Genomic DNA, 26640 nt, shown 5'->3' with positions numbered 1-26640 from the left:
AACATTTATTAATATTCATTTTTTAGTAAAGTTAACATGGTTACATGATTCATGCTCCTACTTTCCCCTTCACCCCTCACCCTCCCCCCTCCCCTGGCCGATGCACATTTCCCCAGGTTTTAACATGTGTCATTGATCAAGACCTATTTCCAAATTGTTGATAGTTGCATTGATGTGGTAGTTTCGAGTCTACATCCCCAATCATGTCTGCCTCAACCCATGTGTTCAAGCAGTTTGTTTTTCTTCTGTTTCCACTCCTGTAGTTCTTCCTCTGAATGTGGGTAGCGTTCTTTTCCATAAATCCCTCAGAGGTGTCCTGTGTCATGTGTCATTGCATTGCTGCTGGTACTAAAGTCCATTACATTCTATTTTACCACAGTGTATTGGTCTCTGTGTACAGTGTTCTTCTGGCTCTGCTCCTTTCACTCTGCATCAATTCCTGGAGGTCTTTCCAGTTCACATGGAATTCCTCCAGTTCATTATTCCTTTGAGCACAATAGTATTCCATCACCAGCATATACCACAGTTTGTTCAGCCATTCCCCAATTGAAGGACATACCCTCATTTTCCAGTCCTTTGCCACCACAAAAAGCACAGCTATAAATATTTTCGTACAAGTCTGTTTATCTTTTATAGCCCTTTGAGCATAGTTCCAAATTGCCAGCCAGAATGATTGGATCAGTTCACAACTCTACTAGCAATGCATTAATGTCCCAGTTTTGCCACATCCCTTCCAGCATTCATTACTCTCCCCTTCTTTCATTTTAGCCAATCTGCTAGGTGTGAGGTGATATCTCAGAGTTGTTTTGATTTGCATTTCTCTAATTATTAGAGATTTAGAACACTTTCTCATGTGCTTATTGATACTTTTGATTTCTTTACCTGAGAATTGCCTATTCATGTCCCTAGCCCATTTATCAATTGGGGAATGGCTTGATTTTTTATACAATTGCTTTAACTCCTTGTATATTTGAGTAATTAGACCCCTTTCAGAGTTTTTTGTTATAAAGATTTTTCCCCAATTTGTTGTTTCCCTTCTGATTTTGGCTACATTGTTGTTTGTACAAAAGCCTTTTAGTTTGATATGATCAAAATAATTTATTTTACATTTTGTAATTTTCTCTAACTCTTGCTTGGTTTTAAAATCTTTCCTTTCCCAGAGATCTGACAAGTATACTATTCTGTGTTCACTTAACATGTTTATAGTTTCCCTCTTTATATTCAAGTCATTCACCTATTCTGAATTTATCTTGGTGTAGGGTGTGAGATGTTGATCTGACCCTATTCTCTCCCATATTGTTTTCCAAATTTCCCAGCAGTTTTTGTCAGGGTTTTCAAAGCACTTTACAAATGAGGTCATTTGATTGTCACATCAACCCTGTGAAGTAGGTGCTATTATTATCCTCAAATTATAGGTGATGAAACTGAGACGTAGATTAAGGAACTTTCCCAGCTAGTATGTGTCTCAGACTGGATTTGAATTTACAGCTTCCTGACTCCAAGTCCATTGTTCTGTCCAAAATGTGCCACCTAATTGCCTCAGTTGAAGGAAATGCTAAATTTCTGTTAGAGGTTTGTGAAAGTAAAAATGGATTTTTTTCTTGTACAAGTTCATAGACCCCCTAAAATCTATTCATAGATCTTCAGAGGCTTAACCCCTGGTCTTTTAATCTCTGTGCCATGACCCCTCTATTGTTGGATATTTGTTTTAATTTGATTTTGCCTTAATAGTTTAGAGCTTTTTATTTTTCATATGCATGTTGACAGTTTGTATTTCTTCCATTGAGAACTGCCAGTTCTTCATATTCTTTGACCATTTATCTATTGGGGAATATCTGTCATTTTTATATGTTAGAATCAGTTTTCTATATATCATATATGTGATTTTTATCACATTGACTGAAAGAATTTACCAATTATCTCCCTTATAATTTTATCTGCATTGTTTTATTTGTTTGTACAGAGTTCTTCAATCCAAATTGTCCATTTTACCTTCTGGGATCCTCTATAACTCATTTGGTCAAGAGTTCTATCCATAGCTATTAATGGTATCTCTTTTCTTAGTTCTTAAATGTATTTATGCTGTGGCCTTTTATATATATATATCATGCATACTTTTGAAGTTTATTGGGGAAAAAAGTTAGTCTAGCCTTTATTTTCTGTTAGATTGCTTTCAGTTTTCCCAATGATCTTTATAAGATAGTAAGTTTTTAGCCTAGTAGTTAGAGTCTAGATCAGTGATGGTGAACCTTTTAGAAATGTAGTGCCAGGCTCCACTCCTAAGCATGCCCCCCAGACCTAGTGCTGTGGTGGGCCCCACTCCTTACCCCACACAAGGGAGGGAGAAAGCACTCCCATTGGACTGCTGGGTGGAGGGGCAGGTGAAGTGGGAAATGCCCTCAGATGGGGAGAGGAGTGGCCTGAGTGCTCTGCTCTCCTCCAGCTGTGCCACCTGTGAGCCACCCACTTTTACCCACTTTGTGCTCCTGTTGGGCTGCTGGGGTGTCGGGGGAGGATGTGAAAAAATGTCAGTCATGATGGAGTGGGGGAGGGGAGCAGCTCCGCCCTAGTCCCTCTGCCTTTCTAGTAATGAACTCTGGAGGGAGGCAGCTGTGTGCCCATAGAGAGTGCTCTGAGTGCCATCTTTGGTACCTGTTCCATAGGTTCACCATCACTGGTCTAGGTCTATCAATCATGATTACGATGTATTGACATATTTTATGTGTCTAGTATCGTCCAATAATAAAAAATTTTTAAACTTGTACCAAAAAGTTGTTGATAATTGCTTTTGTAGTATATATTAGTATAGTACTGTTAGGGCATCTTCCTTTCTACCTAAAAATTATTTCCCTTGAGATTTGTAGCTTTTTCTTCCAAATGAGTGGTGGTGGCATTTTTTTTTTAAATTCTATAAAGTAACCCTCTGCATTGCTTTCCTATTTAAACACTAGAGAAAGAAGTTGTGATTTACCCAGTGATTAATTTTTTAAAATATATGGGAGAGCAGAAAATAGAAGTTAGAAACAGGTCAATGTACTTTCTATTATGCCATACTGCCCCTTTCTGATGTCCTGAGATCATATTCTAGAGAAGTCCATGCTTAAGGAATAAAATAACAGTATGATTATTTAGTCATTATTTAATGGCAGTTGAATGTGAGGTATTGTTTGCCGTTTCCCAAAGAATTTACCACTGAATAAAACGCATAAGACTCACAAACAGCTATAATTGAAGATAGCATATTATAAGTGTCAGCATTGATATAAAATGCCATAGGAATTAGAAATAAATTGTGCAGAAGGGAAAGTCAGGGGTAGAGGTTGGCCCAAGGGTGTTGTTAGTAAAGCACTTTCCAGCCACCTAGGTGGATCAATGGTTAGAGAGCCAGTCCTAGAAATGGGAATTCCTGATTTCAAATATGGCCTCTAATTAAAGCAAATGACCATTGAGAAGTACTGAAGGTTAACTGTCCTAGGAATATTTATATACTCAGAGGAGTAAGCCAGTAAGTAAACCGTGGGTTTAAAGTGTATAGTGAAATTCTGATGGACTTATGACAAGAATGCTATCCACCTCCAGAGAAAAAACTGTTGGAGTTGATTCTAAAATCAAAGCATACTATTTTTCATATATTGAGCATTTGCATATTAAAAAGGTTGAGCTCTTTTATGGACAGGATCTATCAGGGCCACATTTTCTACTTGACAGAGTAGAGTGCTGGGTAATCGCTCTCCCTTATAGAAAATGTTACTAAGTTGTAAAATAGATTAACTGACTACATTAAATTCAGTGGGTTTTGCACAAACCAATGCAGCCAAGTTTCAAAGGGAAACAAAAAACAGGAAAAGAAATTTATAGCAAGGGTCTCTGACACAGGTCTCATTTCTCAAAAATATAGAGAACTGAGTCAAATTTATAAGACTACAAGTCATTCCCCAATTGATAACCTACATATAGCTACAGAATTAATGTTCACCTCCAGAGAATGAACTCAGAAGTGAAAACATGTTTGCCATAATTTTATTTGGGGGTTTTGGTTTTATGGGACTATTCTCTCACAACAGTGATTAGTATGGAAATATGTTTTGCATAATCATACATGTATAACCCATATCAAATTAGTATCTCGGGAGGGAAGAGTAGGGAGACAATTTGGATCTTATAATTTCAGAAAATGTATTTTCAAATTATTACATGTAGGTGGGAAAATAAAGTATCTTTTTAGAAAATAGTGTATGGCAAAATACCCTTTATTACATTTGCATTTATCCTTGAATCCCCCAGGGAATAATGTATTAGGCCAAAGGAGTTGTGGTGTCAAGTCCTTATTTGAACCTCTATGAGAAATACCTGGTTGTTGAAGAGTTTTCATCTAGTAAAACTTTCAGACCTTACTAGTTTACAGCTCATTGTACTATTTGGTCTATATCACACCTCAGTATGGGCTGCATCTCTAAAATGAATCTTAAAAATTGTTGTTGTCATGTCCAACTCTTCTTGACCCTCTTTGGGGTATTCCTGGTAAAGATACTGAAGAGGTTTTTGCTTTTTTTCTTCTCTAGCTCCTTTTACCGACAAGGAAACAGACAAACAAGGTTAAGTGATTTGCCTAGAATCATAAGCTGCCTGAAAGCAGATATTAACATTCTACCACTGTACCACCTAACTGTCCCAAAGTATAGGCTTACACTAAAAAATTCATCAAATTAATTTAAAATATACAATTACTATGGAAGCTTTAAAAAAAAAGGGTCAATGCTGAACTCTTCTGTCTGTTTATTCTCTTGCTAAATGTGGATTTAGATTCATTCAGTTTTTTAAAACTTTACTGTTTTACTTTGTGTGCAAAAAAGTTTGCTTAGCAAATGAAAGAAAAACAGATTATAGTAGGAATAATAAAAATTACTTTAAACAGGAGCCTATTTATATTTTAAAGGTATATATTAATTATAGCTGATATGTTTAACTTTCATTTATGTAATAGAACCATATTTTAATTTTTAAAAAATTTATATTTCAGAGATTCTCTTAATTTGTAATAGTTTTATGATATTGTAATGAGATAAACATGAGTTCTAGGAACAAGGAACCAGAAGGAACCTTAAAAGTTCATTTATTCCCTTTCTTCCCCCTATTTTATAGATTCAGAAACCAATGCTAGATAACTGTTGGCTGACCTTGGCTACTTTGCCAGCAGTCTCAAATGAACCATTTCAAGAAACCCAGGTTTCCTGATAGTTCTTTCTGGTACACAATTTCACCCAAAATACGGTTGTTATACTAAGATGTCCAAAATGGAGCTCATTATCTTCCCCTCAAGCCACATCCCTCCTCCACATTTCTCTATTTTTTTGGAGGTGTGTAATTAGAATCTGCTCCCCAGGACTCTAAATCCCAGCATCCCACTTTTGTTCTCACTTTAGGTCCTCGTTTTTGGAGATAAAGTTTTGTGTAGCTCCACCCCTCTCTTACATTCTTATGTTTTGGAGATAAAGTTTCTGTAACCCTACCCCACCCCACCCCCACCCCCACTCTCTCTCTCTGTCTCGCTCTTCTCCCACTAATGTGGTTGAGAAAACTTGTTTTACTCAGGCTTTTACTTTTGGCCTTTTATTTCTTCTACTTCAAGTAATTATTAATAAATCTTATAAAATATAATGCTTTTAAGTTATTGGGTATTAATTTAAATCTTAAAGAGGGCATCACCATCCTTCCTCTAGTCTTTTGATTACAGTTTTGGAGATGTCCTTGGCTTTCTTTCACCTTAACTCTCCATATCTAATCATTTACCAACACTTTGCAATTCTGTTTCCTTAACCTCTCTTGCTGTTCAATTCTGTGCACTGTATAATCAATGCCAAAATTAAGGCCTTCTGGATTATTGTACTAGTCCCACAAATGGGTTTCCAGCTTCCAGTCTTCTCTTCCATCAATTCATCTTCCATTCAATTGCCAAAATCATAATGTTACATAAGAGCCAGAGGTTCATCATGTCACATACCTGATTAAAAACTTTTTAATGGCTTTAAGATAAAATTAATTCTGTCACAGTCTGGCCCCATCAGCTTACCTTACATGACATCTCTGTGCATCTTATGTTCCATTCAAACAGGCTTACTGGATAGTTCTCTGATTTGGTATTTCATCATCTACACTTTTTGCACAGCTTGTCCCCCATGCCTAGAATTTACTCTTTCCTTATCTCTGTTTCTTATGTTCCTGTTTGTATGCCATGTCCTATGGTAAGTCTTTTCTGGATTCCCCCTACCTGATAGTGTTCTTTCTTCCCTCAAATGAGTATGTATATCTTCTTTTCATTTTAAATGTAGTTTGCTCCCCTCAGGAGAATGTAAACTCTGTAAGGATAGGGACTCCATTTTTGTTTTGTCTATATGTCCCCAGAGCCAATTACAGTGCTTGCACATAATGTCTTCCTCCTCCGATCCTGCCATTTGCCATGCTTCTCCATTACTATCAAGGGTGTCATCCACCAGTAACCCATGTTCTTCTGGCTCAGTTTTATCTTTGAATCTTCTCATCTTTCCTCTTTGACCTATTTCTCCCTCAGCAACCTCAACAATTCCATCAAGTTGCCAGTTCTTGTTCTTTCTTTCTCTCAGGCTCTTGCATATCTATCCCCTTCTCTATTCATATAGCCCCCACTCTTATTTAGGCCCGCCAGAATACCCACCTGCACTAATGCCTGTTAGCTGGTCTCCCTGCTTCGTGTATCTCCTCTCCTTGTCTATCCTTTCTCTACACAGCTCCCAAAGTGATTTCCCCCTCTTGCCAATAAATTCCAGAGGATTAATTTTTGCACTAAGATCAAACATTATTTCATCTTTATACACATATATGGATGTACAATTATTAATACAATAGTATATATAGACATATAAATAAGTACAAGCTCAGAGAGTTTTTGCTGATGGGGATCACAGTCAAATTTGGAGGCCAGTGACATAAACACTTAATAAGATACTTATTTTTCAATGTGATACCATCTTTGGAAACCCTTAAGCAACCAAGAATTCATTTGCCCCTTGAGGTACTTTTGTTTGTAGATTGTAAAGACATAACAAATCACTTGTTGTTTTTATGTTGTTGCTGCTGCTGCTTCTGCTGGTCATCATTGTCATCATTTTTCAGCAACTTCAAAATTATCACTAAGAACAAGAAATTTTGGGGAGGAAACTTGTTCATCAGTTAGATTTTATAAAGTCAAATAATGCTTATGACCTTTACTTATAGGAGGATTTTTGAGGCCATCACTTAGCCTATATTTATATGTTTAATATACAATAATAATAATAATAAATTTGTATGATTTTCAAGTCTCAGAACAAATAAGAAGTGTCTGGTTAGAGTAGAAGGGGAGAGCTTTTTTAGTGGTTGATAATCTAACTAGAAAGAATAGCTGATGTTTTGTCTAAACAGTACTAAAGAAAATAATTTAAAAAGATAAGATTTTTTTTTAAAGTAACAGCAACCTGGGATCACTTAATGTAGTTATAATAGTAATAGTCTTATGTTCCTTAATAGCCTGCCACAAAATATATTCCCATAGTGATATCTGATATGTTCTTTAGGCTTAAGATGATAGGGAGTATTAATAATGTGTTTTTTAAAAATTTGCCCTAAAATTATTAAAAGTGAATGCATATTGAGATGATAAATTTAATTTGGAAGATTCACTAGACAAGGAATACCTACCCAAAATGTAGCATTACTGTACTGAAAAACTGTAATTTGATTAGGTTATTTTTTTTTTAAACCCTTGTATACTTCGGTGTATTGTCTCATAGGTGGAAGATTGGTAAGGGTGGGCAATGGGAGTCAAGTGACTTGCCCAGGGTCACACAGCTGGGAAGTGGCTGAGGCCAGGTTTGAACCTAGGACCTCCTGTCTCTAGGCCTGACTCTCACTCCACTGAGCTACCCAGCTGCCCCCTAGGTTATTTTTTTAAACCCTTACCTTCTACCTTAGAATCAATGTGTATTGGTTCTAAGGCAGAAGAGAGTGGTAAGAGTTAGGCAATAGAGGTTAAGTGACCTGCCCAGGGTCACACAGCTGGGAAGTGTCTGAGGTCAGATTGGAACCTAGGACCTCCCATCTCTAGGCCTGGCTCTCAATCCACTGAGCCACTCAGCTGCCCCTTTGATTAGTTTTATTTATTATTATTTTACTTACTTATTCATTTATTTATTTATTCATCTACCTATTCATTCATTCATTCATTTAGTGCTTGGGAAAATTTTATTTAATTAATTGATTTAGAATATTTTTTCCATGGTTACATGATTCATGTTCTTTCTCCCCCAGCCAATGAGTAATTCCACTGGGTTATACATATTATCATTGATTTATTAATATTTGCATCAGAGTGATCATTTAGAGTCTGCATCCCCAATTGTATTCCCATCGACCCTTGTGATCAAACAATTGTTTTTCTTCTGTGTTTCTACTTCCACTGTTCCTTCTCTGGATATGGATGATGTTCTTTCTCATAAGTCCCTCAGAATTGTCTTGGATCATTGCATTGTTGCTGGTAGAGAAGTCCATTAAATTTGATTGTGCCACAGTATATCCATCTCTGTGTATATAGTTCTCCTGGTTTTGCTCCTTTCACTTTTTTTTAAATTATTTTTTAAATTTTGATTATTTTCCCATAGTTACATGTTTCATGTTCTTTCTTTCTCCCCCAGGCCCCCCATCCTCCCTGTAGCTGACACACAATTCTACCAGGTTTTACATGTATCATTGATCAAGACCTAATTCCATATTATTGATAGTTGGACTAGAGTTATTGTTTAGTGTTTAGTGTCTACATCCCTAATAATATCCCCATCAGCCCATGTTCAAGCAGTTTTTCTTCTGTGTTTCTCTTCCCACAATTCTTCCTCTGAATGTGGCTAGTTTTCTTTCTCATAAGTCCCTCAGAAATGTCTTGGATCATTGCATTGCTGCTAATAGAGAAGTCCATTATGTTCCATTGTACCACAGTGTATCAGCCTCTGTGTACAATGTTCTCCTGGTTCTGCTCCTTTCACTCTGCATCAGATCCTGGAGGTTGTTCCAGTTCACATGGAATTCCTCCAGTTTATTATTCCTTTGAGCACAATAGTATTCCATCACCAACAGACACTACAATTTGTTCAGCTATTCCCTAATTGAAGGACATTCCCTCATTTTCCAATTTTTTGCCACCACAAAGAGGGCAGCTATAAATATATCTCTACAAGTCTTTTTACTTATTATCTCTTTGGGGTATAAACCTAGTAGTGGTATGGCTGGATCAAAAGGCAGACAGTCTTTTAGTGCCCTTTTAGGGCATAGTTCCAAATTGCCATCCAGAATGGTTGGATCAATTCACAACTCCACCAGCAATGCATTAATGTATCAATTTTGCCACATCCCCTCCAACATTCATTACTTTCTTTGCTGTCATTTTAGCCAATTTGCTGGGTGTGAGTTGGTACCTCAGTTGTTTTGATTTGCATTTCTCTAATTATAAGAGATTTAGAACACTTTTTCATGTGCTTATTGATAGTTTTGATTTTTTTGACCCCTTGATTAGTTTTAATAACAATCCTCCTCTACTTTTAGAAAGTTAACAGTTAGGTGAACATTTTAAATTGGCAGCAATTGTGAAATTTATGAAATTAAGGAAAGGAGCCTCCAAAGGCATAAAAAGCTGAAGGGCTGGAGGGCATAGATAAGAGGACATTGTTGCCAAGTAGTTTCTAGGATTATCTTGGAGATGGGAATGGGGCTGAATTCTTGCTGATTATAGACATGAGGATTGTCAGGCCTGTTCTAGCATTACTTAAGTCTCCTAACAGCCATGGTCTTGAATCCTTTTTCATCTGTAGTCCCCCTGATACCTGGACAATCCTCAAGTGATTACTGCATTTTCACTAACATGAGACATGTAGGTTTCTACAGAAGATTTACATAACATTGGTAAAAAAAAAATGATAAATTTCTGAGGTAATAGGAATAGCCATGGGGGAGATTGAAATTATAAGTGTTTCTGTTGGGACCTTAATAAATAAATATAGCACAAAAATTTTCAAGATTGAAGAAAGGTAGAAATTATGGGAAAATATACTCTATTGTAAATGCTATGTTTTACTAGCTTTTACAAGTTCCTTCTATCTCCAATTGCCAGTAGTTTTTAAACACTTTGATTTAAAATTTCTGGTCTCTGATATGATGCCTTCTATAATGTGGGGAGGGGAGGGAGGCCTTGAAAGACTTATAAATAAATGCTATTAAATGAAATAATAAATAAAATTTCTTTCTGGAAACTAGGGAAGCTTTTAGTTTAAGGAGGTTCTGTGCTATCTTTTTATTTGAAAACAGTGATCTCTTAACTGATTAGGCTTACAGATTTCTTAAAGTATATTGTATGTATTTCTTTAATGAAATTACTATGTACATTTTCTTTGTCTTTGTATAGTACTTCTGGAAGCAATTATGAAAAATGGAAGCACAGCTGCAAATGGACCACATTGTCGAAAACCGTCAAGTGGTGGTGATCATAACAGATCCAATAATATGAAGGATGGTGCTGGTGGTGAAAGTGGAAAAGCCTATACCAAAGATCAAGTAGATGGAGTCCTCAGGTATAGATTCTAGAAAACGTTTTTTATATTTTAGTTGTGATAACCACTTAAAAAGTTTAATGTTAGCCTTAAAAGATTCTTCAGTCTCTTTGTAAATAGCAAAGTGCACATATTGAGAAAGCTGAACTCTTTACTTGTATACTCTGTAATTGATACTCCTTATAAAAGTAAATTATGGACATAACATTAGAATGTGGTGGCTGCCTCTGTTACTTATAGGGTTGTTAGGAAGTTCAAATAAGATAAAGTATGGAAAGCATTTTACAGACTTCAAGGGACCTATGTGTAAATATCACTTATTTTTAATTCCAGTGAAAGGGAATATGATGAATTATGTAAGTTGACTTTGGAGTTAAGAAGAAAGTCTTTAAGTTCAAGAGGGGTTCAAGTCACATCTCTGAAGCATGTTCTTTTTTTTTGTTGTTGTTGTTCTTTTTTCTGTTAACCTATATCTTCTATCTTAACCATAGTAAGTATGGGTTCTGAGTGTAAGGGTGAAAAAGTGGTTTTATGGGTTAAATATATTAAAGATGGTCGCCAGAGGACTGAACTATTATCAATCCTCAATTACGAATAATCTCAAATCAAAATTAACTTTTATGGAAATTTATTTACATGAGAAGAAAGAGAGGAAGTAAGGAAATAAGAATCTATCCCACTAATTAGTCCAGGTAGAGGGTTAAAGGGCCTGAGGCCCGGAGGTGAATGGAGCAAACTTCATTCACAGAGTCTATAAAAAGAAGTTTCTTAATAGAAGTTCAGGAAGATTCAGTCTTTAAACTCACCACATGGAACAGTCTCGGTCATTAACCAGCAAAGCTCCCTCAGGTCCCCTTCACCAAACCAGAAGCCATTTCACTCACTCTACTCCCTCTTTTTAAAAGGGGTCACTTCCAGTGCCTTCCCCTAGCCTGCGGTTCCAATCACAATAGATGCTTTCTCTTAGAAAACTAAGGGGGTGGTCAGTTGATTCTGATTCGTTATTCACTCTAGCACACCTAGTTGACGGTAGACTTAATCTAATTATCACGTGAGGCAGCAAAGTGATAAGAGATAGTGAGGTTAAGTGATTTACCCAGAATCACACAGGTAGGTAGTGTTTGAGGCCAGATTTGGACCCATAATCTCCCAACTCCAGGCTTGGTACTCTCTCCACTGAGCTACCTAGCTGCCCCTGTGACACATATTCTTTGATTCTAGGCACATCACCTAACCTGTTAGTGTCTATGTAACAGTTATATTGATAGAGGGAATTTATTCACTGGACATTCCTTCTATCATTGAACTAGACCCTCCCTGAAAAAATTAGCTCATATGCAACAATAAAAGTCAGGTGTACCCATACAATTGTTCGAGGAAAACCTCTGAGAACAAGGGTTCAAAGATTGTACAATATTTAGAAAGCAACAGAGAGGGAGAAGTGTGTGTAGCAGAGCCACAGCTGTTGGGGGAGGATGATCATAGGTTGTGTTACATTTTTGTAGCAACACAAACTTGGACCTTTTCTTTTAGGAGTTGTTTGTGCCTGACACTTCTTCCTACCTCATTTCTCTGTGAGGGAATTGAGGAGGTTAGAAAAGCAAAGGGTTAATCATGGGAAAGGAGTGGACCATGCTGACTCTGTTGTGACTCAGTTCTGGAGCTAGCTCAGTTCTCTTTCTTTTCAGTTATAGGTCTAATCCAAATTCTGTCCTATGAGAAAACTATTCAATAGTAGGAACTCAGAGAAAACTTTATTACATTGTTTGAACTTATCCTTGCATGGCTGGGAAACTGAGCCACCTGTACCTGCTGTTTAGAGTCCCTTAATCAAAGAGGTGTGTTATGTTGACCAGAAACGCAGTCAGATCCTAAGATTGATATAAGAAGTTTTCTCATAATTGTACCTCCCATGTCTTTTTTTTTTTTTTTAACCCTTCTGTCTTAGTTTTAATTGTAAGACAGAAGAGTAGCAAGGACTAGGCAGTCAGGGTTAAGTGACTTGTCCTGAGTCATACAGCTAGGAAGTTTTTGTGGCTGGATTTGAACCCAGATCCTCTTCTGACTCCAGGCCTGATACTCTATCCGTATTGTGTTACCTAGTTCTCATAGACTATTTATCTTATGTGAAAACTGGCCTCATACTGATCAAATAGTTATTGTTTCCATGTTCCTTGATTGATTATATGGACTCCAAGTTCATATCTCCATTCTTGACTTCTTTTGTGAACACATCCTCATATCTCCAAATGCTGTAGGGATTTCTGCCCATATGTTTGTCCCACCAGCATCACCAGCATAACTGATAAATTGAGAGCTCATTATCTTTTTCCCTTAACTTGGGCTGCCTCCCAGAAGAGGACCTCATATGTCACGTCCAGGGGATTTTCTGATGTTTTCTTTTCTATCTTCTTTCATGTTTAGTCACTTACCAGTCCTGCCAACAGGCTTCCTTCCATTGTCTCCATGTGCTAGTCTACCCAGTGTATGTCAATTACTGCCAAAAACATCTCCTTCACAGTAGGTCAGTGCTCACTTTGGCTGCTTCTTGCCTCCTGAACACAAAACTCAGACTCCCTCACCTGGTATTCAAGACTTTGTACCATATGTCTTCCATCCTGCTCTTCTAGCTTTTTTATTTTTTAAAGCCCTTATCTTCTGTCTCAGAATCAATACTGTGTATTAGTTTTCCAAGGCAGTAGAGTGGTAAGGGCTGGGTAATGGGAGTTCAGTGGCTTGCCCAGGATCACACAGGCAGGAAGTATCTGTGGTCAAATTCGAACCCAGGATCTCCCATCTCTAGGTCTGGCTACCCACTGAGCCACCCAGTTGCTCTCTTTTCTAGCTTCGTTTCATATTTTCCTTCTACATATTCTGTGTTCAGCCAATCAGGGCTGCTTTTGTTCCCTTCTCAGGCTGCCATGCTTTTGAAACTACTTTTTCTCATGGTGTGAATGCCCTTTTTGCTCTTTGTTTTGCATTGGATTTCTACTTTTCTAAAAAGAAAAACTCAGATGCTATTTCCTCCATGAACCTGTGATGGTCCTTTCACCTATAAGCTCCCATTCCCTGATTTTCCAGGATCCTGTTGCTTGTTTCCCCATATCATTAGACATTCCCAGGGTTTACTTGATTTTGTTTTAAACTCTATATTGTATAGACTTAAAATAAACAAACACTTTAGCAATGGGTTTTTTGTGGTTGTTTTTCATTTCATATGTTCACAAGGGATTTTTCTGAAGAAAGAATTGTTGTCCTATTGGTTAGCAGACTGTTGCATGATTATGCAAGCCAATTGCTCAGGGAGCAGCAATGCAATACTTTTCCATTAGTTGCATAAGGAATACATCATGAACAGTACAGCTATAAGAAAACTCACTGAAGTGAAGCACTTTTCATCACCTTTGAGTTGAAATGCATCTGAAATGAAAATTTTAAACTTCTAAAGAGAGTTTCCTTATTTTCCTAGTTAAAAACACATCACATAGGAACATAACTTAAATGGCTAAAGTGAAATCTTTTAACTAGGATACCATCATATTTACCCATCATGTTCAGATATGCTGATTGGGGTGTTATTTGATCAGTTATGAATTTAGATTTTTCTTTGAAATTTTTAATATTGCAAATGAAAATTGAATCCATTAAATTATTTAGTGAAAAAAGAAGTTAATCAGAGTTTTCTAGGAATAAGAAAGCATTTTTCTGACTTCATTTATACATTTCACAAATTCTGAGTACAAATTAGTAGATGGTTTTGAATTAATGTTATTTTAAGATTTTAAAAAGACATAATGAACTTTAAGTATCTTTAAGCTGCACTAAGACTTTTGAGAAACTTTAACTATGCCATTATAATTAATCAGTTAATTCTTGCTCATTATCCACGTGAGTTTTTTTTCTACATTTTTTCTTATTTGTGCTAAGATTTTCTGTTTATATCTATATAGCACTAAAGTTTTACAGAGTACAATTATTTTCTATATTTTGTAAATAAGAACAGTGGGACTCTATAAGACTTGTCTCATCATGGTTACAAAGCTAGTATGTACTTGGAATTAGAATCAAACACAAGTCTCCTGGATCCAAATCTAGCACTAATAATACATTCTCTAGTATTGAAAGATAACATAATTGTTGTTACTTTTATATTAAATAGGAAAATTAGTATATTTGAATAAAATCCAGAATATAGCTTGAAATCTGTATTTTTTAGTTTGTTGAAAGCAAAACATTTTTTTATTGGCATATTTTGTTTTTACATCTTCATCATCATCATTATAACTTGTATTTATTTATTTTTAAAACCCATACCTTTTGTCTTGGAAATTCTTTCCAAGCAAAGGGGGGTAAGTGATTTGTTCAGGGTCACACAGAAGGTAGTGTCTGAGGCTGGATTTGAACCCAGGACTTCCAGGTTCTAGGCCTGGCTGGCTCTCTATCCACTAAGCCTGCTAGCTGTTCTATAATTAGCATTTATATAGCACTGTTTATGTGCCAGGCACCTTGCTAAGCACTTTACAACAAGTCTCATTTGATCCTCACAACAACCTCCATTTTACACTGAGGCAGCAAAGGTTAATTAACTTGCTCTGGGTCACACAGCTAGTATATGTTCTATGTTCCCAGGCACTCAGATCTTCCTGCTTTGAGGCCCAGCACTCTATCCACTGCGCCATCTAGCCGCCAAATGTCTTACCTACAGTTCTCGAAGTATCCCCCAGAGGGGACTTTGTAAGAAATAATAAAAAAAGGGGTGGGGGGAAGTTTAGCTAAACTAACAAACACATTTTTAAAAGTGCATGATTATTATTCTTATTATTCTCCTCCCATTGCCCTCCAAAGTTCCCAGCCTCTGCAAAGGAGGGAGGGTAGCCCCTTCTCATATCTCTTCTTTATGGGTAAACTTGGTTATAATTTCAGAGCATTTTGTTTCATTTCTAGTTCTTTCTGTATCATTGTAATTCTTGTCGATGTTTTCCTGATTCTGTTTATTTCATGTTGTATCCATTCATACACTCTTCCCATGTTTCTCTGCATTGATGGATGTAGAGATCCATCATATTCACTGTTTCTTATAGCACTGTAATACTCTATTACATTCATATACCACAATTTGTTTAGACATTCCCCAACTAGCGGGTATCTCCTTTGTTCATTATGGGAAGTCTTTTCATTGAGGTATATATATATATATATATATCTAGCATGGAACTTTGGGTTAAAGGGTATGACATCTTGGTCCACATAATTCCAAATTGCTTTTCCAGAATGATCAGACCAGTTTATAACTTCATTAACAATGTGCTAGTATTTCTGTATTTTTGCCATCCTAACAACATTGAATATTTCAAGTTTTTTAAATCTTTGCCAATTTTCTGAATAGAAAGTAAATTTTTTCTTATTATTAGTGACTTAGAACATTCTATGGTTTTAGTAGTTTGCAATACTTTTAAGAACTGTTTGTTCATATTCTTTGCTTCTTTATCCGTTGACAATTGGCTTTTGATCTAGATAATTGATAAAAATATTCTCTTTCTCTCCTGAACTGTTTGTCCCTTCCCTAGATGTATGGATTTTATTCAGCCTTTATAACTTACTGTAGTCAAAATTGTCAGTTTTTCTTTTTTCTTTTTTTTATCCTTTCTATCCGTCTTTTTTTTTTTTGGCTTAGAATTTTCCTTTAACCAGAGTTGTGAAAGAAACCACCTTCCATTCTTCTCTGGTTTATAAATTATATGACATTTCCTCTTTCTGCCAGGTATCCATTTGGAACTTTTTGTTGTTTCTGATATAGGAAGCTCTTCCAAACTTGTTTTCTCCTGAAATGCTTTCAGGTTTTCATAGCAATACTTTATCAAATAAGGAACTTTTTCTTCAGTAGTTCTTTAATTTTTCAAATTACTGAATTTTGTATTTGAATTTTGCTTATTTTGTCTATTCCTCATGAACCACCTTCTTTTCCTCTACACTAATCTCAAATTCTTTGACATAATTTTCCTAACCCTTCCTTCTACCCCCTTTTCTCTTCCAAATTACCTCACGCTCTGAGGTAGAGATAATCCTTCTCTTTGCTAAGGCCAGCTGCTCTCTGTGAACCCTTGATCTCATCCCTTCTTGTCTTGCCTCTCAAATTGATCTTGTAAGGGCAATAATAATAATAATAATAATAATAATAATAAGCTTATCTTCTGGCTTATTCCTTGTTGCTTACAAATTTAGTTTACCCATCTGTTTAAAAAAAATCTTCACCAAATCCCGCTATTGCTTATACTAAATTCCTAGAAAATGCTTACTCTCCTTTCCCACATTTCTAAGCCTACACAATCTGGTATCTGTCCATCATTCGTGTGTAACAAATCTGTCCAAAATTATCACTGACCTCTTAATTGTTAGATCTTGGCCTTGTCTCTCAATCTTTATCTTTCATCTGCTCTTTGCAGTCTTTGACCCTGCTGACCATCTTATCCCCCTAAATAGTTTCTTTTTTGTTTATTTTTATGATGTGGCTCTTTCTTGGTTCTTCTGCTTGATCTATTGCTACTTTTCGCTCTCCTCAAGGATCTTCCTTCATATTCTGTCCTCAAACTATGGTTGGACTCTTTTTTTTATTTTTTTATTTTTTTTTATTTTAAACCCTTAACTTCTGTGTATTGACTTATAGGTGGAAGAGTGGTAAGGGAAGGCAATGGGGGTCAAGTGACTTGCCCAGGGTCACACAGCTGGGAAGTGTCTGAGGCTGGATTTGAACCTAGGACCTCCCGTCTCTAGGCCTGGCTCTCAATCCACTGAGCTACCCAGCTTCCCCCATATGGTTGGACTCTTAAGCCTCTGTCCTGAGCCTTCATGCAACAAGGTGGCACAGTGGATAGAGTGCTGGGTCAAGACTAATGTGTTTAAGTTCATATGAGGCTTCACACTTTTATTAGCTGTGGACCCTGGGCACATCATTTAACCCTGTTTGCCTTAGGTTTCTCATCTGGCAAATGAACTGGAGAAGGAAATGACAAACTTCTCTAATGGATTTGCCAAGAAAATCCCTAGTAGGGTGAGATGTGACTGAAAAAACTACTGAACAACAATAAATGATAGTTATCTCAAACTCAGCTCACCCTAAACAGAGCTCATAATTTTTTCTTCAACATGGATTCCTCTTCTCTATGTCTTTTAAGGGCAGCACCACCCTTTAGGTCACTTAGGCTGTAATCTAGGAGTAATCCTTGACTCCTCACTGTGTCTCACCTCATATATTCCCTCAGGGGCCAGCTTTAGCAATTCTTCCTTTAAATCTCTTTCACCTGTTTCCTCTCCATACTCAGGGTCACCACCTCCTCCAGTCCTTCTTCAGTGCAGTAGGCCCCTAACTGTTCTCCCTGTCTCAAGTCTGGCCCCCCTTTCCAAACTTCTGTACTACTTCTCATTAAGCACAGATCAGACCACTTCACCTCTTCAGTGACTCTCTGGTGTTTCTAGTATGAAATTGAACCTTTTAATTTGGTATTTAGAGCCCTTCACAGTGTGGTTTTGATTTTGTAATTTTTTGTTTATATTTCATATTTTTATCTCATTTCCTCCTGGTTTCTATTATTGCCATATAAAATCATTGATTATTTTGGAAGATTTATTTTTGTCTTACCATTAATTGGAGCTATTAGCCTTTTATTTAAGTTCCTTTGAACTTTTACCTATAAATAGGGATAATTTTGCCTATTTTCTCCTTTTTTGGGGGGGGTCTCCTTCCTTTTTCTTTTTTTTCAAGTCTTGAAATCTGGTTTCTGATTCCACCATGACACTAAAAGTGCTCTCTGCAGAATCTGAGTGATTTCTTAACTGCTTGATCCACTGTTCTTTTCTTCCCTGATCTCTGTAGCATTTGATGCAATAGATCACTCTCTCCTGTGTTCTCCCATTTATTGGTTTCTGTGATACTCTGTCTTGGTCCTATTGATTATAGGATCGTCACTTAGAGCAGGTATTTATCAAATTCTCTTTTGTGTGCCAGCAGAAAGGCAGCTTGACACAGTTAAGATATGAATAGAAGAGCCAATATTAATCACTTCCCAAGTGCAAAGCATTGCCCTGAGCATTGGGACACTTAGAGAAATATGGAGACAGTACCAGGATTTGAAGAGCCTGCATTCTAATGGCAGAGAGAACACAGCACTGTGTGGGAGAGTCCCATGGTTTTAGCATGTAGTACCAGTTCATGATCATATCTTTCCTTTCAGGTTATTTCCACAAATTATGACATATTCATATGTTCAACCATCTAACAATGTTAAGGACTCTTGGGGTTTTGGCATTTGACTCTTGGGGGGCATTTGGTCAGTAGTTGGAGGTTGGTGGCCAAGGTGGTGCTTTGACTTACCTGGTACATACTGCTTCCTCCCTCTCCTTCAACATGTCTCCCTGCTTTATCTAAGTGGGCTTGCTGGCCTTATAGATACAGTACAGGTGGCTAGCCCCTTCTCCACTGGGGTTGATTAGCCTTTTTGATGATGTCTGCAGGATCAGTGGTTTAGGAGGCATAACTGTAATGAATTCAGAGCTATCCTTGAAGCCACAAAGACCTGGACTCTGATTCAATCTCTGACACTTACTGGACATGTGATCCTGGGCATGTCCTTAGGGGATCACTACAATATGCTCTCTGTGGGCAAAACAGAAAAAAGAAATAGTCCCTGCTCTCTAGGAGCTTAATTTTCTGGTAGGAAGCTTGTGTGTTAACTACTGATAGAGAATAGGGATGGCACTTGAACCAAGAGACGGGGGAGGAGGCACAGAAAACAACTTGTCCAGAGACACAAATGGGAAGTGTGACATCAGGCCTGGGGATCAACAAGAAGGTCAGGCTGACCAAAGTATAGTAGTGTATAATTAAAAATGCCCAAGAGAGGAGTTTGTATTCAGCTCTAGATTTCATGGAAATTTCTTAAGCAATGAATGGTATGCATAAAAAAATGTTTTAGGAACACCTGTTTGGTAGATGTGTGGGAAATGGATTAGAGAAAGTAGAGATTGGATATAGGGAAACTAGGCAGGACATTAATACAATAATTTAAGTGAGATGATGCCAGGTCCTGAACTGAGAGTGTAGCAATAGAAACCAGAAGAAAGGATAGATGCAAGAGCTATTGTTGAGGAGAAGCAGCAAGACTTGGCAATCAGTTGTGCCTGTGGAATGAGAGCAAGTGAAAGAGGCATGAATAAAATCATAGTTGTTGTTTGACAGAATCAGGGATGTTAGAAGGAGGGTGGAATGTTGCTTTGGGCATGCTGATGTTGAGAGGCCTGTGGGGCCTCTGGTTGGAAGCATCTAGCAGTCATTTAGAGTTGAAGCACTGAAGTCCAGAAGAAGTTGGGCCGCATGAGAGTCCTCTAGGTAGAGGTGGTAGATAAATATTGAGAAGCCAAGTAGGTCATTCGATAGTCCTCTGGACTGGACTAGGAGGATACCTTGCTGGATGAACCCTGGCAAGTGTGTGCCATAGCTTCCCCTGCTAGCTCCAAATCTATTATCCTGTGGTCCCATGAATCCCTGGGGAAGGAGGAGAGAAGGCTGACCCTGGAGCTTGGGGCACACCCACAGTGAATGGATGGGATTGTGGGAGAGAAGCGATAGGACAATTTGAGAAGGGTCAATAAGATATAGGAAGAGAGCTCTGACCAAGCATTGTCAGAGGTTCAGGTCCTCAGGGAAGATAGCCTCCAAAAGGAAGGGCAGTGCATAGTCTCAGGCACTATGAAGGGCAACCAGAAAGAATACTGGGAAAAGCCTTTAGATTCAACAATGAAGAGGACTTGGGTGACCTTGTGAGAACTGTTTCAAGCAGTGATGGAGTAATGGGGTCATGTGAATGTTTTCAGTGGATCTCGTTTTCAGTTTGGGAATGATCTTATCTTTGGCCAGTTTTTCAGAAGGGATCCTCTTAAACACAGCTCTGCATGATGCTTAAACAGTCCACTTTTGGAGCTTTCATTGGCTCGTTGAAGGAGCTACATGCCACTGGAGGGAATTCTTAGGAGCTAATACAGAAGGAAGTGTTCAAGGCACATACTTATTTCTAGGCAGCATATTCAGAGATTGGGGCCAGACCTTCAAGGCTGAAGGGGACAGCTTTGGATCTTCTAAATGAAAACAATATGCTGCTCCTCATAGCTGGACTAGTCCTCATTGTCTCGGTTGCTGCTCTTATTGGAAGAAAGAGAAATCATACTAGATACCCTACAATTTAATGATTGCATTTATTTATCCAACACTACGTTACAGCAGTAGTTGGGAAAAGCCTATATGGTTCATTTCCTTGAGCTTAAATTTGCGTGCTTTCTAGCAAACTCTTCTCCCCTCCCTCACAAGTCTGCTTTAGCAAATGTAATGGCCATCTTACACAAAAGAATATTTTCTGAAATGATTGTTTTAATTTTGTTGACTTAACCAATATTTTGCTAACTAGTTAAAGATGACTATTTACCAAAGTAGACCTGGAAGCTAAGGTTGAGTGCTTTTCTAAATTGGCATTGACAGCATTATCATTTAACTTTTTAAGACTGGCATTCATTTATTTCATTCTTTACTTTGAGGTTTAAGCCACAGAAAGGAAAAACCTTCAGTCTTTATTGAAAATTACCCTGTGATGTGATTTAGTAACTTCTTATGCTGATACATTTAAGAAATTCGCCTAACAACTGAAAATCAGAAACTGAACTCGTTAACACTTTAAGCTTTAAAAACCAGAAAATGCCTGGTTTATGCAGAGAATGAACAATGCAGTATTTAGATCTTATGGAAATTTAGCTGGACAAAATATTTCTTTGGTATTTGTAATGCTTTGCTACTTAAAAAAATTGCATTCTTCACTCAGAATTCTTCAGTAGCTCCCTGTTGCCTCAAGGGGCAAATATAATCTCTTCAGACTTGCACTTGAAATCTTCTACAGTCTGTTTCTCACCTCTCTTTCCAGATGCATTTCATAATATGCTCCCTCTGAGACTATTTGATCGAGCCAAGCTATCCTCACAAAGTTCTATAGGCCTTGTCTCTGTACATTTGCACAGCCTATCCCCACAGCACAGAAATATATTCTTTTCTCATTGCCACCTCTTAGAATCCTTGTTTCCCTTGATGCTTAGTTGACTTGCCACTTCGTATATCTAGCTTTTTGAACTTCCCCCTTTCTCTCAGTTTTCAATACCTTCTTCTTCTATGATTTATGTTTACTTGTGGATATGTATTCCCCTCTGGCAAAATATATACTTCCTTGAAGGCAAGAGAAGGGCCTTTTTTTTTTTTGTCTTTTTTATTACTGTTTAACATAGTTGCATTAGTTGCACTTAATAAATGTTTGGTGAATTGAAATCATTTGGTTTCATTTCCAAGTATCATAATGCAAATGTAGCTTTAGCTATATGCTTGTGAGAAAAGCAAATTGGTATGACTTATTGAAACCATGCAGGTGATGCTTCTTACTTAATAAACTGAGCCTTTGATGATTTTCCTAGGAATTTTACATTAGACTCTTGAATCTACAGTTTGAAGTGCTTTAATAATTTAAAGGATTGTTGTCATCAGCCCTCTTTTCCCAAATGTAGAACACAGCCTTTTCACCCTGAGTGATTCTTTGTCCCTATCTTCTCATAAAGGCAATGGTTAGAGTGTTGGCCATGGAGTCAGGAATACCCAAGTTCAAATCCAGCCTCAGACACTTATTTTGTGACCCTAGGAAAGTCAGTTAATTCTGTTTGCTTCAATTTCCTCATCTGTAAAATGAGCCAGAGAAGAAAATGGCAAACCACTCTAGTCTCCTTGCCAAGAAAACCTCTAGAAAGGGATCATGAAGAGTCAAACATGACTAAAAGAGCTAAACAACATCTTTGCATAAATTCTCAATAGAACATCCACTCAACATGTTCGACATTCTCCTCTACACTTTATTTGGACTATCTTTGCTCTTACTATGAGGACAGTCTTTCTCCTGAACATACTGAACCTCCTAAAAGGATTTGTGGTATTGATTGCTTAGTCATCTGTATTTTTTTTTAACACTTATCTTTTGTCTTAGAATCACTACTATGTATTTGTTCTAAAGCAGAAGAGAGGTTAAAGCTAGGAAATGGGGGGTTAAGTGATTTGCTCAGGGTCACACAGCTAGGAAGTGTCTGGAATTTGAACCCAGGACTTTCTGTCTCTAGGCCTGGCTCTCAGGCCACTAAACCATCCTGCTGCCCACCTATCTGTAATTTTTGAAGAGATATAATGATGATCAAAGGTAGGAAATACCTATTTTGCAAAAAGGGGGGGAGAGGGAGGAAGGGACTTCTTTTAACCCTTTTCTGATTTCATTTGAATCATCCATCATTTTTCCTTTCTGAACATACATTTCTTTGAACATTTTATATTTCTTTTTCTCCAGTCCCTTAGTGCCTTTCATATTCTTCCAGAGATCATTAATAGCAATTGAGAAATCAGATTTTCAACTTTTTAAATTGTGTTTGTCCATGCCAAGTGACTTGAATTCACTTCGGGCTATTGAGTGTCCTGTTACCATATCCTAACCTAACCTAAGTTTTTCATTCTTATTTAACCATTCTTGCCACCTTTCCCAGGGAGAAGATTCCATTTATTTCATTCCATTTAAATCTTTGGTATAAGCAGTCTCTCTAACATTGTATCAGTTCTGTGCCACTTTCTCTCTTGCCAATTTATAAAGCTTTAATAGAAAATTTACCTAGTTGGGGGATGAAGAAGGTTTGGGGGATTCCTCCAGGTCTTTCAGTGTTTTTGCTTTGTCTTGTTCTTTTCTTGGTAGTACTAGGGATGTTCTTTCATCACATACTTTTCACCACAAAGTTACAGTCCACCTCTTTTTTTTTTTTTTTTTTTTTTTTTAATTTTAAACCCTTAACTTCTGTGTATTGACTTATAGGTGGAAGATTGGTAAGGGTAGGCAATGGGGGTCAAGTGACTTGCCCAGGGTCACACAGCTGGGAAGTGTCTGAGGCCGGATTTGAACCTAGGACCTCCTGTCTCTAGGCCTGGCTCTCAATCCACTGAGCTACCCAGCTGCCCCCAGTCCACCTCTTTTTAAAAAAATCTGCTATTACAAATCTGGAAAACATTCTAAATTAACTATAATGGAAGTTTACATACATAAGTAAATTTCCTTCTTTCTGTCATATCTTCTCCCTCTACTTGGTGTTAAGCCAAATGAAGATTCAAGTTTCTTATATGAAGATAAATATATCTGTTTATGTCAAATCTTAAATTTTTGCTATGTTGATCATTCTTAGCTCAAAATCTAAAGTGAACAAAAGTTGCAAAGTGGTTTGAAAATTTTCCTCTTATAATTATTCTATTTTCAAATTATAGGTATCCCTTCCACATCACAACTTTCCCCATCACATTTTTGCTATATTGTGGGTCTATATATCATGAGTATTGCATAATATTAACATATTTTATCTTCTAATACCATAAATATATCCAATTTTTCTCTTTTTAAAGTTAAAATAAGTAAAAAGTAAGTTTACAAAAAGAACCCAAGAGCCAGCAGCACATAAAGGCTAGAAATGTAGAAATATATTAATATTGACTTACATATTGCTGATGACCAAATATGTAACTCAGATTTTACAGTAAGGTATTATAGACACCCCATATTCAGACAACTTCTTCTTTGGCCCCTAACCCCTGCAATATGGAAGGGATACTTGTATTCTTGTTCCCTAGTATTTCATTTTGGTATATGCTATCTTTCATGTACAAATGTGATAAGCCTTGAGTTGTTTCTCTTAAAAATTCCCCTAGTACTGGATGTTTTATTCTTGCTCGGTTGTCCTGACTACATTTCCAAAATGAGTGACCAGAATTTGGTGTATATTGTGTGATCTTGGTACACAGTAGAACAAACTGAGAAATATGGCCATCTAATCTATAATCTAGGTCTCAATGTATATGGTAAGCAAATGAACAGAAATAAAGAGCTATTTTATACTTTTCTAATGAATTAAATGTATAAAGTTTTCTTCTGAAATGTTTTATGTAACATTCTCTTATTCACAGCATAAACAAGTGTAAAAATTACTATGAAGTACTGGGAGTCACAAAAGATGCCAGTGATGAGGATTTGAAGAAAGCTTACAGAAAGCTTGCTTTGAAGTTTCATCCAGATAAAAACCATGCACCTGGAGCAACAGATGCTTTTAAAAGTAAAGTAAACCTTTTAAAGTATTGTACATAGTTTATAAGTATACTGATAATAGTAAGTAGCCAGTTCAGTTAATTCGTTTCAGAAGGCTTCAGAGTATCAGAATTGCTTTTAGAAAAGTTCATGTATAAGATTTTTTAGAGAAGCATAGACACCAAATAGAAACATAACTTGGGGTTTAACAAAGGCATTGTGTTCATTTTGACATAGATCTAAGATAAATACCTAAGTATATTTTCTAGGCCCGCATAAATAATTAAATAAATGATTCTATGCAAACTCCTGGCAGGCTGCCATCTGGGTCTGTGTTAATAAAAAGCAAGACAAGCAATTTGACATGTAAAAATATTGTAATGGTTTCTGTTTTATGACACTGAATCATTTATTCATATTCACTTGTCTTTTTTCCCCAAATAATTTTTTATTTGACATTAAAAATTTTTTGTTTTAACTAAAGTTTTTTTTTTTTTTTAACTTTTGTTGGCTGTCATTTTTCATTCATGTTTCACACAGTTTCTTTTTTCTTGATACTTTGGTCTTTGGTTAGTAATGAATTAAGGGGCCATAAGATTTCATTTGCAGTTTCATACTTCTTTGTAACACAGTTTAGTTCTGATAAGGTTCCACTTTACAAGATAGTAATTGGGTTATGACTGGGGACTAGACAAGTTCTAAGCATTATTTGGTATTTACTGTTACATTGTTGATTTCTCAGAGCCACCTTGAACTGGCCCACAATACTGTAAAATGTTCTAAAGAGGCTAGAGGAGTTAGTCCTACAGAATGACTATCAACTTTGAAAATGTTCCCCCAAAAGGGTTTTATTTTGCAAAAATACTATATCAAAGGTATTTGGGGGGATATAAATACACATAGATAATATTTGACTCTTTAAGCAGTGCTAGTGACATAAATATATATCAACATCAGCTATTTGGGCCCAATTTCTTTTCTCTTAAGTTAAAAAAAATAATTTTAAGGAGAAAAACTTTGGTTTAACAGCAAACAAATTTTAGCTGACATTTCAATTGGTTAGTTGCCAGGCTACCAATAACTGCCTTGAATCACAAAATAACAGAAAGCAGATAAAGTTTATTTATTAATAAGTACTAGTAACATTCAGCTGTTGAAACATTTTTAAAGTGTGATTTCTAATTCAATATAGTTTTAAAGTTCTAAAAAGTTTGTTTACTTCTTGAAGGACACCCAGTTGACATGAGAAAATTGCCTTTCATTTTCCCATAAATATAAAATATTTCTCAAATAATAGGTTGTTCATAATGGTACTTCAAGTTAGGTCTTAAAATTTTTTTAGAATCTTTATTCTTTTTTCTATTTGAGAATTTCCCAAATGTGAGAATGTTATCTAAAGCATTTAACTAGAAAGTTTTCCAATAACTGTGGTTTTTAATTATTTGAAAACAAGTATTGGTGGTAGCAGGTTTTTTCTCATATATATAGTTATTCAAGGAAAATTAATGTCAAAATAAGCCGCTTTTTCCTTTAGTTTTTTCATTGAAGTAATATTAGCAAAGCATTAGCTAGTTCTTTCTAAATAACTAATGTAATGCCCGTGTAACTATTGTAGTTTATTGTCATCTAAAATTTAAAAACAGTATAAGGCTTCTCTATTACGGATATAATTTTTGTTCTAAAGGTTCATTTCCCCTAATCATGAGTGTTTTACCTTTATGGAGCGACTTCTTTTTTGATGTTTTGTTAAACCTATTTACTTTCAATGAATCAAATTTAATAAATATCATCATAGAGGTGGATGAGACCATAGAGATAATCTAATCCAGCCCTCTCAACTGATAGATAAAGAAACC

General features: G+C 36.6%; 1 protein-coding gene across 3 annotated transcripts in view; it reads left to right on the top strand.

The window, feature by feature from the left end:
* Nucleotides 1-26640, top strand: part of DNAJB14 (DnaJ heat shock protein family (Hsp40) member B14) — a 79175-nt gene that overhangs the window by 27997 nt on the left and 24538 nt on the right. For 2 of the 3 annotated variants that reach the window (XM_044680890.1, XM_044680889.1), the window contains exons 2-3: nt 10463-10628; nt 24667-24812. In XM_044680890.1, the coding sequence (XP_044536825.1) occupies nt 10463-10628; nt 24667-24812 (312 nt within the window). The remainder of the gene's footprint in view (nt 1-10462; nt 10629-24666; nt 24813-26640) is intronic. The other variant, XM_044680891.1, reaches the window with a different exon arrangement.

Source organism: Gracilinanus agilis, chromosome 6, assembly GCF_016433145.1.
Source record: "Gracilinanus agilis isolate LMUSP501 chromosome 6, AgileGrace, whole genome shotgun sequence".
NCBI classification, from domain to species: Eukaryota; Metazoa; Chordata; class Mammalia; order Didelphimorphia; family Didelphidae; genus Gracilinanus; species Gracilinanus agilis.
Note: the sequence above shows the minus strand (reverse complement) of the source record. Positions and strands in the feature narration are given on the sequence as shown.